The following is a 20124-nucleotide window of genomic DNA, read 5'->3' as shown; positions in this document are numbered from 1 at the left end:
TTATCTTTTCTGTGTCTTCTTATGAGTTTCTCTGTTGGGGCCTAAAGTTGGTAATGAACTGCAATGAAAGTTAGCCATCAAGGCTGAGTAGCAAAGAGGATAAGACCATGGTCTAAGGTAAGTTTTTAAATTAGCATTGATTATTTGTGAAATATTCCCCTCTGTTCGTATGGATAGTTAAGACTTGGCTCAAGATCCAAGTACAAGGAGGTCATTTTTGTTGTTGTTGTTTCCTTTTTACAAAATACAGTAGTTTGAAAATAACCTCAGTGTGTGGTGCCAGTAAATGTAAATTACAACTGTTCAGATTGACCATAAAACCAAAACAGATGTTGGAATAGCTTGTGGTTTGAATTCTTCTTTGAACTTAGATATTGCTGTAATCAACAGGAATTTCTGAATGTTTCTGGAGACATAAAGATGATAAGTGTAGACAAAAGCGTTTTTGTTCTTGAAGACTTACTTCTAAATCAGACTTACTAAATATCACCTATTGACACAATTTTCAGTCTGGCTGCTTTAACGAGGAGTAAAATATGGCTGAAGACCACCAACCAACAATGACTTTAAGTGACACTTTCTGTGATTTATGTCCCCCCCCCAAAAATTATCATTTGTCCTGGTTTTATCAAAGAAGATAGAAATGTCTTGGGAAGGAGTCTGAAGCATTACAAAACTATGTTAAGGACTTTGCCTAAAGACTGCCAGAATGAACTCACTTTCAAATATGCCTAGTGTCTTGAAAGACTTAGCTTTGCCATGTTGTATTTATCTGGTCCTACTGCAGTATATGTATTTTGTCTGTTAATAAAGGAGTATAGAGACTTAAAATACATATTACATAGTATTGTAAGATAATGCTTTTCCATGTTACTTGAAATTTCTAGGGAGAGATTGGAGGGTACCAGTTAGTGATCTTATAAAAGATATATTTGGAGGTTGAATTTGAGTAGATAACTTCTAAAGATACTCCACTATATTTTTCAACTGATTGATTGATTCAAGTCTATATGACAAAAGACATTAGCTGTTTACCAAAACTCTTCCCCCTTCTTTCTGGGCACACTACTAAACTCAACTTCCCAGCCTCCTCTTCAGGTAGATGAGACCATATGCCTGAGTTCCAGCTACTAGAATGTGAACAGAAATGGTGTCACTTCCAGTTCTAACACATAGAAATCTCCCATTGGTGATCCTATAGATTGTCTTCTGTTTGTCTGCTGAATGGGTGCTGACACCCAGTGAAACTTTGCAAGGCACTCCTTGAAGATGACAGAGCAACAAGATAGAAGGAGCCTGGGTCCCTAATCACCAGTTGGAAGAAAGCCACTGATTGACCAGGAGCACCCACTTGGTACTCAGTGTGAGTGAGAAACAAACTTACATTGTGTTAAGCCACTGATATTTTGAAGTAGCAACTAACAAAACCTTTTAAGTACAGTAAGTAAGAAAATGAATAAAATAGGAATAGTTGTCAGAATCTTTAAGATTTAAAATTTTACACACCCAGAGTTCTCCTTTTCTTTGAAGATAGTGCTATTAATAATGATTATCATCTCTGCGAAGACAAGGCTGAGTTTTCAGGTACTGATGGATTATGTCCTCTCTTATTAGCTAGAATTGCTACCCTGGGATTTAAGGGAGTTGAGAAATTGAACCTAGCATGTTCTTATTCAAAGATAAGAACGTAACTGGAAGGAGGCAAGTTTCTGAGAAGAGCATCTATAAATATAAGTCAGGCTTTACCTGTTGCCTCTAAAAAATAGGTTAAACAGCCAATTCTGATCATTTGTTTCTACGTTACCTGCTCCCCAATCTACACCCCCCTGACACACACACACTTTTGCCTCCTATCCATCAAAATGGCCCAATCAATAGAGTTGTTCTCTAGTAGAAAAAAATGGGTTCTAAACCGGAGCATGTCTTTTTATCCAAAAGAGAATCTATTGAAATGGTCCACAGCCAGGTGGATTATGAGCTTATAAGGTTGGATAGTGGTTATGATGAAGTATGAGAATAAGTGCTGATAAAAATCTAGGCAGGTAGAGGAGAGACAGATACCTAGATATGTAAGTAACAGATCACTTTCTATCTCAAAAACATCAGTCTATTTAGTTATTAATTAGATGTTCATGTTAGTTTATTAATTATGATAGATCATTTAATTAATCAGAATTATCCTTATGTAAGGGTCCTGGAAAAGTCATTGTGAAGCATGAACCTCAAACCTAACATTTGAATTCAGGTAAAGTCCAATTAATGAGTATCAAAGACAGCCTTGATCAATTTACTCTTGGAGCATAAACATCATAAACAGCAGTAGGAAAAGATGAAAAGATGAAGCAAAAGATTGAGGGAGGCCATGAAAGAGCAAAGAGCCGCTGACTGCAGAGGAGTAGGGAAATGGGCGGGTCACATCAGATCAGCCCACACCATCACACCTGTGCCCTAGGAAAGACGGGAGGGGGAGGGAGCAATGTAGCCCCTACTGTTAATGAATATCATAGATTTATTTCTTCTCCTCCCCACCCCGCCACCCTTCCTTCCTTCTCCTCCTCCTCCTTCTTTGTCTAGCTAACCGCCTCCTCCTCTTCCTCCCCTTTCTTCAATGCCCCCTGTCAATTAATGGACTATTCTCAGTTATGATGACTCAAAAAGCCCAGCTAGTGCAGTGGGCAAGAACCCTGGAAATTGGACTTAGAAGAATTTGGTCCAAGTCCTAGCTCTGCCACTATATGGTGTAATTTGTTAACCACCTTTGACCACTCTGAATTCAATTTCCTTGTTTTATGGAGGAAATGAATATCTGCTACACCGACCTAAAAGAGGGAATGTGAAGATTTGAGGTAGTGGGTCTGAGAGCTTTTATTTTTGTTCTTGTAATTGCTAAAGGAGTGAATAAAAGTCAGATGAAAACTGCACAATTCTCTAGCGGTGGGACTGTGATTAGGTGTAGGCCTTTTAGAAAACAAAAAAAATTTTTAAGTTCATTCCCTTTGACCATTTCTGTAAATCTTAATAGACTTAAATGTAAAAAAAATTATAGGTACAAAAATATCCATTTGAGTGTGTTTATGATAGAAAATACTTCAACATTAAAGTCAATAGTAGACTATGTAATGTATGGCACAGGCGCTTGGCATCCATAAACCATGTGTTTCAAAGAGAACATTATAATATGGGGAAATGTTAATGACATAAAGTTAAGTGAAAAACACAGACTGTAAAGTTATGTAATTCCAACTATTTAAAAATCTATTTGTTGGGACTTCCCTGGTGGTCCAGCGGACAAGACTCCATGCTCCCAATGCAGGGGACACGGGTTTGATCCCTGGTCAGGGAACTAAGATCCCACATCCCACATGCCACACGGCACGGGCAAAAAAAAAAAAATCTATTTGTTAAAAAGAACTGAAAGAAAAGAAAATAGGTTGATGGCATCGTTGTTTAGCTGGTAGGGGTTTTTTTAGACGTGTTTTTAAAAATCATTGTTCTAGATTGGTTCAAGATGACAGAGTAGAAGGACATGCACTCACTCCCTCTTGCAGGAGCACTGGAATCACAACTAACTGCTGAACAATCATTGACAGGAAGACACTGGAACTCACCAAAAGAGATACCCCACACCCAGAGACAAAGGAGAAGCCTCAGTGAGATGGCAGTAGGGGTGCAATCACAATAAAATCATAACCACTAGGTGGGTGACTCACAAACTAGAGAACAATTATACCACAGAAGTCCACTCACTGGAGTGAAGGTTCTGAGCCCCACATCAGGCTTCCCAACCTGGGGGTCCAGCAATGGGAGGAGGAATTACCAGAGAATCAGACTTTGAAGGCTAGTGGGATTTGACTGTAGGACTTTGACAGGACTGGGGGAAACAGAGACTCCACTCTTAGAAGGTACACACAAAGTAGTGTGCACATCAAGACCCAGAGGGAAGGAAAAGTGACCCCATAGGAGACTGAACCAGACCTACCTCCTAGTGTAGAGGGTCTCCTGCAGAGGTGGGGGGTGACTCTGGCTCACTGTGGGGACAAGGACACTGGAAGCAGAAGTTCTGGGAAGTACTTCTTGGCATGAGCCCTCCTGGAGTCCACCATTACCCCCACCAAACAGCCTATAGCCTCCAATGCTGGGCTGCTTCAGGCCAAACAACCAACAGGGAGGGAACTCAGCCCCACCCATCAGCAGACAAGCAGATTAAAGTTGTACTGAACACTGCCCACCAGAGCAACACCCAGCTCTGCCCACCACCAGTGCCTCCCATCAGGAAGCTTGCACAGGTCTCTTAGATAGCCTCATCCACCAGAGGACAGACAGCAGAAGGAAGAAGAAATACAATCCTGCAGCCTATGGAACGAAAACCACATTCACAGAATGGTAGACAAAATGAAAAGGCAGAGGACTATGTATCAGATGAAGGAAAATGGTAAAACCCCAGAAAAACAACTAAATGAAGTGGAGATAGGCAACCTTCCAGAAAAAGAATTCAGAATAATGATAGTGAAGATGATCCAGGACCTTGGAAAAAGAATGGAGGCAAAGATCGAGAAGATGCAAGAAATGTTTAACAAAGACCTAGAAGAATTAAAGAACAAACAAACAGAGATGAACAACACAATAACTTAAATGAAAAATACACTAGAAGGAATCAATAGCAGAATAACCGAGAAGTGACCTGGAAGACAGAGTGGTGGAATTCACTGCTGCAGAACAGAATAAAGAAAAAAGAATGAAAAGAAATGAAGACAGCCTAAGAGACCTCTGGGACAACATTAAACACACCAACATTCACATTATAGGGGTCCCAGAAGGAGAAGAGAGAGAGGAGGGACCCAAGAAAATGTATGAAGAGATTATAGTCGAAAACTTCCCTACCATGGGAAAGGAAATAACCACCCAAGTCCAGGAAGTGCAGAGAGTCCCAGGCAGGATAAACCCAAGGAGAAACATGCCAAGACACATAGTAATCAAATTGACAAAAATTAAAGACAAAGAAAAATTATTAAAAGCAACAAGGGAAAAATGACAAATAACATATAAAGGAACTCCCATAAAATTAACAGCTGATTTCTCAGCAGAAATTCTACAAGCCAGAAGGGAGTGGCACGATATATTTAAAGTGATGAAAGGAGAGAAACTACAACCAAGATTACTCTACCCAGCAAGGATCTCATTCAGATTTGACGGAGAAATCAAAAGCTTTACAGACAAGCAAAAGCTAAGAGAATTCAGCACCACTGAACCAGCTCTACAACAAATGCTAAAGGAACTTCTCTAAGTGGGAAACACAAGAGAAGAAAAGGACCTACAAAAACAAACCCAAAACAATTAATAAAATGGTAATAGGAACATACATATCGATAATTAACTTAAATGTCACTGGTTTAAATGCTCCAACCAAAAGACACAGGCTCGCTGAATGGATACAAAAACAAGACCCATATATATGCTGTCTACAGACAACCACTTCAGACCTAAGGACACATACAGACTGAAAGTGAGGGGATGGAAAAAGATATTCCATGCAAATGGAAATCAAAAGAAAGCTGGGGCTTCCGTGGTGGCGCAGTGGTTGAGAGTCCGCCTGACGATGCAGGGGATGCGGGTTCGTGCCCCGGTCTGGGAGGATCCCACGTGCCGCGGAGCGGCTAGGCCCGTGAGCCATGGCTGCTGGGCCTGTGCATCCGGAGCCTGTGCTCTGCAACAGGAGAGACCACAACAGTGAGAGGCCTGCGTACCGCAAAAAAAAAAAAAAGAAGAAAGAAAGCTGGAGTAGCAATACTCATATCAGATAAAGTAGACTTTAAAATAAAGAATGTTGCAAGAGACAAGGAAGGACACTACATAATGATCAAGGGATCAATCCAAGAAGAAGATATAACATTTATAAATATATATGCACCCAACATAGGAGCACCTCAATACATAAGGCAAATGCTAACAGCTGTAAAAGAGGAAATCAACAGTAACACAATAATAGTGGGGCACTTTAACACCTCACTTACACCAATGGACATATCATGCAGACAGAAGATTAATAAGCATGGACTTGAGGACATGGGGAGGGGGAAGGGTAAGCTGGGACGAAGTGAGAGAGGGGCATTGACATATATACACCACCAAATGTAAAATAGATAGCTAGTGGGAAGCAGCCACATAGCACAGGAGATCAGCTCAGTGCTTTGTGACCACCTAGAGGGGTGGGATAGGGAGGGTGGGAGGGAGACGCAAGAGGGAGAGGATATGGGGATATATGTGTACGTATAGCTGATTCACTTTGTTATACAGCAGAAACTAACACAACATTGTGAGGCAATTATACTCCAATAAAGATGTTAAAAAAAAAGAAAATAAGGGAACAGAGGCTTTAAAAGACACAAAAGACCAGGTTGATTTAATTGATAATTATCAGACATTCCATCCCAAAGGAGCAGATTACACTTTCTTCTCAAGTGCACTGGTAACATTCTCCAGGATAGATCACATCTTGGGTCACAAATCAAGCCTCGGGAAGTTTAAGAAAACTGAAATCATATCAAACATCTTTTCCAATCACAACACTATGAGATTAGAAATAAATTACAGGGAAAGAAACGTAAAAAACACAAGCACATGGAAGCTAAACAATACGTTACTAAATAACCAAGAGATCACTGAAGAAATCAAAGAGGAAATCAAAAAATACCTAGAGACAAGTGACAATGCAAACACGGCGACCCAAAACCTATGGGGTGCAGCAAAAGCAGTCCTAAGAGAGAAGTTTATGGCAATACAATCCTACCTCAAGAAACAAGAAAAATTGCAAATAAATAATCTAACCTAACATCTAAAGGAACTAGAGAAAGAAGAACAAACAAAACCCAGAGTTAGTAGATGGAAAGAAATCATAAAGGTCAAAGCAGAAATAAATGAAATAGAAACAAAGAAAACAATAGCAAAGATCAATAAAACTAAAAGCTGGTTCTTTGAGAAGATAAACAAAATTGATAAACCTTTAGCTAGACTCATCAAGAAAAATAGGAAGACTTAAATCAATAAAGTTAGCAATGAAAAAGAAGTTACAACGGACACCGCAGAAATACAAAGCATCATAAAAGACTACTACAAGCAACTCTATGCCAATAAAATGGACAACCTGGAAGAAATGGACAAATTCTTAGGAAGGTATAACCTTCCAAGACTGAACCAGGAAGAAACAGAAAATAGGAACAAACCAATCACAAGTAATCAAATTGAAACTGTGATGAAAAATCTTCCAACAAACAAAAGTCCAGGACCAGATGACTTCACAGGTGAATTCTATCAAACATTTAGAAAAGAGCTAACACCCATCTTTCTCAAACTCTTCCAAAAAATTGCAGAGGAAGGAACACTCCCAAACTCATTCTATGAGGCCACCATCACCCTGATTCCAAAACCAGACAAAGATACTACAAAAAAAGAAAGTTACAGACCAATATCACTGATGAATATAGATGCAAAAATCCTCAACAAAATGCTAGCAAACGGAATCCAATAACACACTAAAAGGATCATGCAGCATGATCAAGTGGGATTTATCCCAGGGATGCAAGGATTCTTCAATATACAAAAAATCAATCAGTGTGATACACCATATTAACAAATTGGAGAATTAAAAACCACATGATCATCTCAGTAGATGCAGAAAAAGCTTTTGACAACATTCAACACCCATTTATGATAAAAACTCTCCAGAAAGAGGGCATAGAGGGAACCTACCTCAACACAATAAAGGCCATATACGACAAACCCACAGCAAACATCATTCTCAATGGTGAAAATCTGAAAGCATTTCCTCTACGATCAGGAACAAGACAAGGATGTCCACTCTTGCCACTGTTATTCAGCATAGGTTTGGAAGTCCTAGCCATGGCAATCAGAGAAGAAAAAGAAAAGGAATACAAATTGGAAAAGAAGTAAAACTGTCACTGTTTGCAGATGACATGATACTGTACATAGATAATCCTAAGGATGCCACCAGAAGACTACTAGAGCTAATCAATGAACTTGGTAAAGTTGCAGGATACAAAATTAATGCACAGAGGGACTTCCCTGGTGGCGCAGTGGTTAAGAATCTGCCTGCCAATGCAGGGGACATGGGTTCAAGCCCTGGTCCAGGAAGATCCCACATGCCGCAGAGCAATTAAGCCCGTGTACCACAAATACTGAGCATGCGCTCTAGAGCCTGCAAGCCACAACTACTGAGCCCGCATGCCACAACTAGTGAAGCCCACGTGCCTCGAGCCCGTGCTCTGCAACAAGAGAAGCCACCACAATAAGAAGCCCACGCCCCGCAGCAAAGAGTAGCCCCCACTCACCACAGCTAGAGAAACCCCATGCAAAGCAACGAAGACCCCATTGCAGCCAAATAAATAAATAAATAAAAATTAATGCACAGAAATCTCTTGCATTCCTATACACTAACAACGAAGGATCAGACAGAGAAATTAAGGAAACAATTCCATTCACCATTGCAACAAAAAGAATAAAATACCCAGGGAAACAAAAGACCTGTATGCAGGAAACTATAAGACACTAATGAAAGAAATTAAAGATGATACAAACAGATAGAGAGATATACCATGTTCTTGGATTGGAAGAATCAATATTGTGAAAATGACTCTACTACCCAAAGCAATCTACAGATTCAGTGCAATTCCTATCAAATTACCAATGGCATTTTTTACAGAACTAGAACAAAAAATCTTAAAATCTGTGTGGAGACACAAAGACCCCAATAGCCAAAGTAATCTTGAGGGAAAAAAACGGAGCTGGAGGAATCAGACTCCCTGATTTCAGACTATACTACAAAGCTTCAGTAATCAAGACAATATGGTACTGGCACAAAAACAGAAATATAGATCAATGGAACAGGATAGAAAGCCCAGAGATAAACCCACGCACCTATGGTCAACTAATCAATGACAAAGGAGGCAAGGATATACAATGGAGAAAAGACAGTCTCTTCAATAAGTGGTGCTGGGAAAACGGGACAGCTTCATGTAAAAGAATGAAATTAGAACACTCTCTAACACCATACACAAAAATAAACTCAAAATGAATTAAAGACCTAAATGTAAGACTGGACACTATAAAACTCTTAGAGGAAAACATGGGAAGAACACTCTTTGACATAAATCACAGCAGTACATGTTTTGATCCACCTCCTAGAGTAACGGAAATAAAAACAAAAATAAACAAATGGGACGTAATGAAACTTAAAAGCTTTTGCACAGCAAAGGAAACCATAAACAAGATGAAAAGACAATCCTCAGAATGGTAGAAAATATTTGCCGACAAATCAATGGACAAAGGATTAATCTCCAAAATATATAAAGAGCTCATGTAGCTCAATATTAAAAAAAACAAACAACCCAATCCACAAATGGGCAGAAGACCTAAAGAGACATTTCTCCAAAGAAGACATACAGATGGCCAAGAGGCACATGAAAAGCTGCTCAACATCACTAATTATTAGAGAAATGCAAATCAAAACTACAATGAGGTATCAGCTCACACCAGTTAGAATGGGCATCATCAGAAAATCTACAAACAGCAAATGCTGGAGAGGGTGTGGAGAGAAGGGAACCCTCTTGCCCTGTCGGTGGGAATGTAAATTGATACAGCCACTATGGAGAACAGTGTGGAGGTTCCTTAAAAAACTAAAAACTAGAATTATCATATGACCCAGCAATCCCACTACTGGGCATATATCCAGAGAAAGCCATAATTCAAAAAGACACATGCACCCCAATGTTCATTGCAGCACTATTTACAATAGTCACGTCATGGAAGCAACCTAAATGCCCATTGACAGACGAATGGATAAAGAAGATGTGGTACATATGTACAAGGGAATGTTACTCAGCCATAAAAAGGAACAAAATTGGGTCATTTGTAGAGACATGGATGGATCTAGAGACTGTCATACAGAGTGAAGTAAGTCAGAAAGAGAAAAACAAATATCGTATATTAACACATATATGTGGAATCTAGAAAAATGGTACAGATGAACCAGTTTGCAAGGCAGAAATAGAGACACAGATGTAGAGAACAAACGTATGGACACCAAGGGGGGACAGCTGGGGTCAGGGGGGGAGTGGTGGTGGTGGGATGAATTGGGAGATTGAGATTGACATATATACACTAATATATATAAAATAGGTAACTAATAAGAACCTGCTGTATTAAATTTAATTTAAAAAATAAAAATCTTTGTTCTTATTTATATTTTCCCAATTTTAAATAATGAACATGAGTCATTTTTATAATTAACATATATATTAAGATAAATAATACTGACATAAAATTTTCCTAGTAGCATTCCAGAAACAATTATTTCATAATATTTTTTATGAAATAACAAATATCTTAATAATATGAAATATTGAATAATGGTTGTTTTCAAGAAGTGGTATAAGATAGTATTTTTAGTTTTGTTGAGTTATTTCATGATTTGATAAAATGAGAATTAGTGAGGTTCATCTATAATTGAAGATGTTAAATAGTGAACTGAATCGTAATGAATTCTGAACACCCAGCAGTATTGTCAGTAAAATTGTATTTATCTTTAGGGACCAGAAGAGTCAAATAACCATGTTTGCATTAGATTTAGTTTGGGAACCTTTATATCTTGTTAAGGTGGAAATGACTGTTCATGATGTACACATTCTAAATTGTTTCAGAGAACGAGCACAGCTTTTGTTCTTATTGGGACCTCTGACATTTCTCTAGCCAAAGGTGTAAAGTTTATATTAGGAAAATAAGGAGAAATATCACCAGAGGAAACTCAATTGTTTTTCCTAAAGTTAGAAATACTTTTACCTTTACATCCCCAAACATTTCTGGTAGGTTGTGTGTTTTTGTTCCTAAATCCAAGTGATAGAGAACATCTTCATCCATAGAGTCCAGGTAAGGATTTTTAACATGAACAAAACCTTTTCTGAAAAAAATAATAAAAGAAGGTGTAAAGGAATTTGGAGGGATACCACACAAAAGGGAAATATCAGTCTACACCTATGATAACCACTAGCCCAAATATTGGGCAAAAACCTTCATTTAGGATTAATTGATTTGTAAGGAAGCAATGTGGTATAATAATGAATAAAAATGGCTAATATTTGTTGTGCACTTACTATGTACCAGGCATAGCATTAAGCATGAAAATTTTACAATGTCATGAAAACTGCATATAATAAACACATTACCTCGTTTAATCCCATGACCATTCTATTAGGTAAGTAATACTAATAATTCATAAGAAGCCAAGCCTTACAGAAGTTGAGAAACTTGTGCAAGATTATACAACCAGTAGATTACAGAACAGTCATTTCTACCCAATTCTGTCCAGCCCTGGTGGCTATTTTCTATCTTCGAAAGAGAGGCTGTGTAACATAAGCTACTGGGCTCTGGAATCAGACTGCCTGGATTCCCCTGCCAGTTCAACCATATATATACTAATTGTGCAACCTTGGGTATATTATTTTATCTTTGTTGTTTGGCTTCCTCATCTGTAAGATTGGTATAGTGAAAATAATAACTGCTTTGCAAGATTGCCTAAGGCCTGAATGAGATAATGTTTGTAACACAGCTGACGTACAGTGAACATAGAATAACTAACTCTCATTCTTATACTTCCCAACATGGAGGACCTGACAGGTACTAGCTTTAGAAAGACTGACATGAAAAAGTAGGGTGTGGCAAAGAATGCAATGTGTTCATCAAACCCCAATTCTTTTTCCTCCTGGGCACATTGCTAGACCACATTCCCAGCTTCTCTTGCAGTAAAGTGAGGTCATATGACTGAGTTCTGGCCATTGGAATGTGGGTGGAAGTGATGTGTCTACCTCTAGGCCTGGCTCCCAAAAAACTAGTATCTCCCTCAAATTTGTTTCTCTTCCTCTCTCTCTCAGTGGATGTGCAGAGTAGACACCAGTCCTTTACTCCATCAGCCTGTTTTGGATTGAGCAAGAAGCCACTGACATTTTAAGCAGCATTAGCCTGCTGACCAATAAGAGGTTCTTTGTTAACATACTATGAAATGATCTTTTTTCATTAGAAGATCTAAATGAGAAGTAAGTGAAGCAGGATGATGGGGTCAAAACAGAAAGCTGAGTAGGATCCTGGAGAGACTGAATGTAGGTATAACAGAAAAAGGAAGACTAAACAGGCACAGAGTTCTAAAGCAACAGGATTTAGAGCTTATAAAAAAGAAATGCTCAAGAAAAAGCGTGAAGGAAAAGAAGTGAGACTAAAGAGCTTGGAGAAAGGGGAAGTGATCAAGTGCAAGACCTAATTTTAGTAATCATGCAAAACCATAAGAGTACAAAATTATTGTAATAAGGAAAGTAAGACTTAAAAACAGAAGGTAAGGTAAGAAAGAGGACACTTCAAAGTAGAAACTCTATTTTCCAGCAGCCTCCTTCCACCAGATGCCCAGAAGAGAATGTGGAGGTATTACTAAGAAGCCGATGGAAAGACAAGCTTACCAGAAAGAAAGGACTACAACTAGAAGGCCTTAAAGCCATTCTTTTTTAAAAAATTCATTTTGTTGTAGTATAGTTGATTTACAGTGTTGTGTTAATTTCTGCTGTACAGCAAGGTAATTCATTTATACATATACATACATTCTTTTTCATATTCTTTTCCATTATGGTTTATCCTGGGATCCTGAATATAGTTCCCTGTGCTGTACAGTAGGACCTTGTTGTTTATCCATTCTATATAAACTAGTTTGCATCTGCTAATCCCAAACTCATAATCCATCCCTCCCCCGTCCCCTCTCCCCATTGGCAACCACAAATCTGTTCTTTATGTCTGTGAGTCTGTTTCTTTTTCGTAGATAAGTTCATTTGTGTCATATTTTAGATTCCACATATAAGTGTTATCATATGGTATTTGTCTTAAAGCCATTCTTGATGTCAGCCCATCACTCCATTACCCAGTGCAGTTCAGTGGTTATCCGTTCGCTCCCACTCATCTTGGGTGTGACATCCCAGCACCACCCTAGCCATATCAGCCATTCTGGTGATGCCGTGGCTGCCAGCCTTCCTGCCCTTTCCCCTACTGCATGAACACTGCCTCACACCACAGTGGATCCAGCCATCTTTACCAAGAACCATCTGGAACTTCTCTGCTCTACGGTCCTCCCATTTCCCTCCAAATACCTTAAAACATCTTAACAAAAACCTTGTATGTTTCTGTATCTCCAATGGTCCTCAACCTGACTGTGCATTAAGATCACCAGGGGGTTTTGAAGAAAATACTGTTGCTCAGGCCCCAATTAATTTAGACTCTGAAATTATTTTTTAAATCTTCCTGGATGATCTGATGTGCAGCCAAAGTTAAGAACCCCTGCTTTAGACCTTTGTTCCTGAAACATCCTTCTCCTTGCCCTCAGTTTTTCACCTATTAGTATCCTACTCATTCTTCAAGGTCAAATTCAAATATCACCTCCTCTGTGAAGGCTTTTCCAAGTATCTTTCCTCTCTGGTCAGTATGAATTCCCCCCCACTGTGCTCCTAAAGCATTTATTTGGCATTTCATGTGTTAATTTTCTGCCTTCCCAGAAAGATTTTGAATTCCCTCATGCAAGCTGTCTCATGTATCTTTTTAAATTCCTAAATATTTAAAAATTTTATTTGTTAAATTAACTGTTCAGGAAGTAGAACAGCAATACTATTAATTTCAAAAACATTTAGGACAACAGATTCTTAATTAGTTAGTGGATAGCTGGTTTCAAACAGAAAGCATTCCATGATGCACTTTCCTACATCAGAAAAAGCATCAAAGCCTCAAAGCAGAAGGACACCTTCTTTCTTCTCTTGCTGAGGGGCAGGAAGATATTTACCCACTGTCCCTTGCTAGACAAAGTGTGGTCAATGAACCAGGAGCATCAGCAGCATCGCCTGGACAGCTTGTTAGAAATGCAAAATCTCAGTCCCTACCCTAGACATACTGAATTACAATCTGAATTTTGACTAACTCTTACGTGATTCCCATGCACATTAAAGTTTGAGAAACACTGCCATACACTTTATCTTCCAGTTTCTATTATGCTTTCGGTTTTACTCTCCCAAAACTGCTTTCACTATCTGGAGATTTTTCCTTTGGATTCCCAGCTGAATCTATGAATCATCACTCTATGAAAGAGTGTCATTCATCTACTCCAGTGAGTCAAGCTCTTAACTACATATCAGAGTCACCCGTGGTGCTTAGTACTGATACCTGGGCCCAACTCCTAGAAATTCTGATTCAGTTGGTCGAGGAGTTCTGGAACTTTGTATTTTTTAAATCACTGATCTACTCCACCTCTCCTATCTTCAAGAAGAAATTCTCAGACTGGGATAACCATTCATTATATTCTCTTGTGTTAATTATAATACTCCTCTTAATTCATTCTTTAGTTTTCTTTGATGTCTGTCCCAATGTCTAATGATCTCTTGGTCCAAAAATTGGGACAGGGAGACATCTATAGAAGATTTTTATTCCATTAGACTCATTAAGAAGCACTTCTAAGATGTTCACTCTATCAGTGGCCAAAGGAAGGACCAATTTGGGGTATCATGCCAAATTTAACCCAGTATGAATCAGACAATTGCAATACTTCAGTCTTTCCAAGATACATAATTTTTATTAAATAGACTTGCATTTACTGTTTTCTCCTCTATCTTCTTTTTCAGTTTTTCCCAAAAACATAAGCCAAAGATGCAGTTGGGAATAAAGTCTTTTAGCAAACTATGACATGCTATATAGCATGGTCAGTATTAAATATTGGTAACCAAAGTAAAGTGCTGGGTGAGCAGTCTTTCCATTTTACCATTACCTTCATTTTCATAATGTTTCCCTTTCCTTCTCCTTGGCTTCCCTGAAGAAATGAACACAGTGGGAGGCTACCTCTGTTTGGAATGGGTACGTGGAGCATTTTGTGAAATGCTGTCCTGATGGAGCCTTTAAGCCAGACATTTAGAAGGAACTTACAAAAATTCCTTAAGCCTCATGAAGATTAATGCTCTATTATGTTCTGTGAACCTGGGGCAGGAATTGGAGCTAAATTTGCAGACAGCTTTGGCAGATTTATGTCTACCCCTGAGATGAATAACCTACACGGTATTTTAGAAGTGCATTCTATGTAAAGTCCACCACAAAGCACGTGAAATCACTTCATAATAAGCTACAACACAGTTACATCTCCCTTAGACACTGGGAGGCCCCTTTAATTATTTCTCAGATACAGCCCACGGTCCTGGGATTAAAGACTGAACTCCAGGCTGAATTCCAGGCTGAACTGTGAATTCGTTCATTCATGCATGTTTTGTGTGACTTGTTTTGCCCCACTTTCATTTTTCTTTAATTGAGATGTGATTGACATATTGCCCCACTTTTTTTTTTTTTTTTGCGGTACTCAGGCCTCTCACTGTTGTGGCCTCTCCCGTTGCGGAGCATAGGCTCCAGACGCGCAGGCTCAGCGGCCATGGCTCACGGGCCCAGCAGCTCCGCGGCATGTGGGATCTTCTCGGACGGGGGCACGAACCCGTGTCCCCTGTATCGGCAGGTGGACTCTCAACCACTGCGCCACCAGGGAAGCCCTGCCTCACTTTCTTAGATGAGCTAACCCCTTCTAAGAACTGAGAAATGAAAATGCCATTGAGAAGAAAATTGGCATTGTTTTTATTTCGTTTTGTATTCTGAACTGTGTTCCAACTATATGATCTCTAAACTTAAGAAACTTACATAACTGTAGAAATCCATCTTCTGAATATTTAATATAAAATCCAAAGAACCTCCCATCTCATCAAAACCAATAAAAGATCAAAATTACTCACCCAACATATGTATTCCTCTCAGATCTCTTGGATGTATTGGAAGCAGGAAAACTCGAAGTCATACTTTGTATTATGAGGATAATCACTCTTAAGTTGATATCAGGAAAGAAAAATATTGTGATCTACTATTAAATTATAGATCAAATTATGGTAGAATGACAATTTAGAATGCCACTCTCCCTTAAAACTTGTTTTCTTCCGAAATTGCTAATGGAACTTTTCACTTAGCATTCTAAACTCCCTCATTAATTCAAAAATATTCTCCCTGACATGGCCTTTTAAACTACAGCCCAGCTCTCAGAGCAACACTTCTCCAAGAAGATAGGTTCCCTTTGAAGGTGTGGCATCCTACCTCTTTAATAGGTTAGGTTTGTTAGCTTGTTAACTGTTGACCAACACACCTTTCCCTTACATCTGGCCTTGGTCCAGCATGGGTCTGGGGTAACACACAGACTTATTTACTTTTAGACAACTGTATATGGTTGCAAGTCCTCCATTGATTTCCATAACAAATCCACCAGGTTGTCTCAGAATGTGTCCAGTACACGTGAGAACTTTCAGTTCCCAAACATTTCATTTTCTCACCTCATCCTACCTCTCATCAACTTGTTTTCATTCTTTGTGATCACAAGTGAGAAAAACACACAAAGTCAGGACCTCAGAACACCCCTTCATCTGAACTTTGCCCATTCAAATTCACACAGAAGTTCTGATAAGTAAACAAAGCCTGTTTCCCAGGACCTCTTTATTTAGCTAAACCTGAGGTTGCCTGTGAAATCCAATGAAGCAGCTGTCCGAAGTCAACACAGGTAGAATAACAAAATACAGACTAGTATTTTCAGAAAACAGGGTACCTCTGTTAAGAAATCCATGAATTTACTATATTTGCTGCTGCTTCTCACTTTATACTTCTGGGGACAGAAAATCTAAAAGACTTTAGAGGAACTTTATCCTGTTTCCCTTTGGCTCCGCTCTGATGGCAATCAGCTGAAGTTCTATGATGGTGAGAGCATTAGGAATATTAGTCTCATGACTTTCAAGCACATCAGAGCTTAAAATGTCCATAAATGCCCAAACAGCAGCAGATACAAGGCATTTCATAACGTGCATGGATTTCTCTGTAAGAATGTGTGTAACAGTGAAGAATCAAATGCCCACATCTTACTAGGGAGCTCCATCTTAAGAAATACTCCTCTTCCTGGTGATAGTCGTTGTAGACAGACCCCTCGAATTCCATGCTGGCCTCCTTTGGTCCATCTTGGTCAGCTAGCAAAGTTTACAGATTGAGAAGGAAAGAGAATAAGTAGGGAACCAGTGTAGCAGCCTAAATCTTGCCACTGCCACCACCAAATGGACATTTGTCACTTTGCCTTAGGCATCCAAAAATCTCCAAGGAAACTGATCTTGATGAAGGTAATGACAACTTTGAGGCAAAATAAGCCTGCCCATGTGTGTTGCTTGTAACTTGGGATGGTAGTTCCTGTTTGTAGTTTATAATAATACATATTTTCTCTGACCTCATGACCCACCTCAGAGCGGTGTACCTGCTGCTCTTTCCCAACGCCCACTGAGAGTTTTCAGACTCAGCATGCCCACTTACCACTGCTGGGGCCTTCCCACTTGTATTTGGTATTCCATGCTCTATCTCTCAATTTATTGTTGGGTATAATGAGGACGAACCCCACCCAGTTCCAGTCTGGCATTTACCTCTGGCTCTGACAGGTGAAAATATTAGCTAATTAGATAAGTGCTAGATGATTAATTACTCCAGCAAATTAATTAGACTAATTAACGTGTTGGTTTCCAATACAAATTCTGTCAGCCAATGATCTTTTTTTTCTAATTGAAGTATAGTTGATTTACAATGTTGTGTTAGTTTCTGGTGTACAGTAAAGCGATTCAGTTACACATATATATGTATATATTTATATTCTTTCTCATATTCTCTTGGGTTATGGTTTATCACAAGGTTCCTTGTGCTGTACAGTAGGACTTTGTTGTCTATCTATTTTATATACAGTAGTTTTTATCCGCTAATCCCAAACTCCTAATTTATCCTTTCCCACCCCCTTTCTGCTGGGATAACCGTAAGTTTGTTTTCTGTGTCTGTCAGCCAATGATCTTCATCACTGACAGTGCCAGGTAATGCCAGCAAAGATTTATGGACCCCATATAACAGCTCCCCGGGACATTATGTAAGTGGTCATCATCTGGGTGAAATGCAGAATAGTCTTGTACAATCTATGAAAGCAGAGTATTAATTCATGTTTTCTGAGTAGTCTTTTTCCTAGTTTTCAGTCTTTTTAAGACTCATTCCTACTCTAATGATAGATTGTTCCTCGACAACTTTTTTTAATTATCCATATTGCAAAAGGCTAGTCACCTGAACAGAATGGGAAAAGTTTTCATTTTTAGAAAGCATGCACAAGGCAAACTCACGCCATCACTGGGCGTTTTGTGAACAAAGGCCACGTGCCAGGAAGAGCCCATGACTCAGCAGCACAGCTTTGAGATTAGCAGAGGCTGTATCAATTCCACCAGATCCATGCTCCACAGTGTCTGGCCTGGGGCAAAACATTTCTCTTCCCACTGTCGTCCTCCATTGTGCCAGCAATTTCTTATCCTCGCTCTCATGAAAATTTTCTCTCTGCTTTAATTTTGCCCCTGAACCTCTAATGTTGGAGAAAAGAAATCAGAGTCCTGGCGTGCAACTGGGTAGCATTTGGCTCTCTCCCCAGTTGACACATTTTCTGCTGAATCTGTGCTGTTTACTCGTGTAGACTTAGGACCATACCCTCCCCCTAAAACAGTGCTCCTATCACGCTGGGGAGGGACATAACTAGGAATTTGGGGCTCTTAGAACCTTGCTGTAAAGCCTGGGTATCTACCGAGTATCAGACACTGAGCCAAATTCTTTTTTTCTTTTTTTAATAGATTATTTATTCATTCATTCATTCATTCATTCATTTATTTATTTTGGGCTGTGTCAGGTCTTTGTTGCTGCGAGCGGGGGCTACTCTTTGTTGCAATATGTGGGCTTCTCATTGCGGTGGCTTCTTGTTGCGGAGCACGGGCTCTAGGCGCGCGGGCTTCAGTAGTTGTGGCTTGCAGGCTCTAGAGCTCAGGCTCAGTAGTTGTGGTGCAGGGACTTAGTTGCTCCGCGGCATGTGGGATCTTCCCAGACCAGGGCTCTAACCCATGTCCCCTGCATTGGCAGGCAGATTCTTAACCACTGTGCCACCAGGGAAGTCCCCACTGAGCCAAATTCTGAGAACACAAAGAGGATGAAATGGATGGGTGTCTTCCCTAAAGGAATTTACACTCTAGTGGGGAAGAGAGATGGGTGGTAAATATGATGGGTGCTTTGAGAACTCAAAGGAGAGGTCCTGAATCCAGGCTGGAGGAAGGGGGGGTGGGGCGTTTCTAGGAGGATGTGATGCCTAGGCTGAGTTCTGAAGAAAGATGAGGTCCCCAAAAATATTGCTGAAGGTGGAGGTGGGGTGAATATGAGAAGCCTGTGCTCCCTGCCCATGGAACAGTGTGCAAAATGCACAGAAGTGACAGAAAAAGCATCACATTGAGAGAACTATTAGTAACACTGTGTGGCTTTACTTCTGTGTATTTGCACCAGAACATCTCAGACAGGGCCTTTGGTGGCTTTCAGTTTTTGAGATTCTGGTATTTTGAAAAATAGAGAAAGGCCAAAACAGACTTACAGTAATTGTAATATATTTTAAATGTTGACATTGAATGAACTGGCATCTTAACTCTTTTAATAAATGATAGTCAAGTTGTGCTATTCACAAGATATTGCAGGGCTATTAAAACATTTCTTAATTCATCGCACACTATAAGTTTAATGGAACACAGTTTAAGAGTACCTTATGTTCTTCCCTTTCTTTCAGTGTAATCAGTGAATTATGGGTATATGCATATAAAGTCTAATTTTAGACCGAAGGCCCCCCTGGACCCACGGGGCTGGGCCTGCCTCCCAGAGGCCATGCTGTGGTGCCCTGTTCCTTCCTCCCAGACGATCCCTTCTGCCGTGGCCCAGAATCTCTGCTCTTAGGGAGACTCTCTATGAGGTACCCATTGAAGGTCACATCCATCCGCCTGAGGCTGCAGCAAGCCCCCTCGCCCAAGAAACAATCTCACATACACACACACACACACACACACACACACACCCCAGCACCAACCTCACAGCCTGGTGGAGATAGGGGTGAGAATGCACAGCAAAGTCCCCACATGCACTCCCTTCTTTTTTCCCTCT

At 39.7% G+C, this 20124-nt stretch overlaps 3 protein-coding genes across 7 annotated transcripts in view; 1 reads left to right on the top strand and 2 right to left on the bottom strand.

Annotated features, from left to right (window-relative positions):
- Positions 1–3317, top strand: part of CCDC148 (coiled-coil domain containing 148) — a 338775-nt gene extending 335458 nt beyond the window's left edge. The window contains exon 15 of the mRNA XM_049712716.1: positions 1202–3317. Coding sequence (XP_049568673.1) covers positions 1202–1267 — 66 coding nt within the window. The 3' untranslated portion in view covers positions 1268–3317. The remainder of the gene's footprint in view (positions 1–1201) is intronic.
- Positions 1–15959, bottom strand: part of UPP2 (uridine phosphorylase 2) — a 47550-nt gene extending 31591 nt beyond the window's left edge. For all 5 annotated transcript variants that reach the window (XR_004475144.2, XR_004475145.2, XM_004276788.3 and 2 more), the window contains exons 1-2: positions 15852–15959; positions 10852–10969 (exon numbers count right to left, since the gene is read on the bottom strand). Coding sequence is in view for 3 of the 5 variants with exons in the window: in XM_004276788.3 (XP_004276836.1) it covers positions 10852–10969; positions 15852–15913 (180 nt within the window). In the remaining 2 variants the exon portion in view is untranslated. The remainder of the gene's footprint in view (positions 1–10851; positions 10970–15851) is intronic.
- Positions 1–20124, bottom strand: part of PKP4 (plakophilin 4) — a 961933-nt gene that overhangs the window by 593376 nt on the left and 348433 nt on the right. The window lies entirely within an intron of this gene.

The sequence above is a fragment of the Orcinus orca genome, chromosome 7 (assembly GCF_937001465.1).
Source record: "Orcinus orca chromosome 7, mOrcOrc1.1, whole genome shotgun sequence".
NCBI classification, from domain to species: domain Eukaryota; kingdom Metazoa; phylum Chordata; class Mammalia; order Artiodactyla; family Delphinidae; genus Orcinus; species Orcinus orca.
This window is presented reverse-complemented; position numbering and strand designations above follow the sequence as displayed.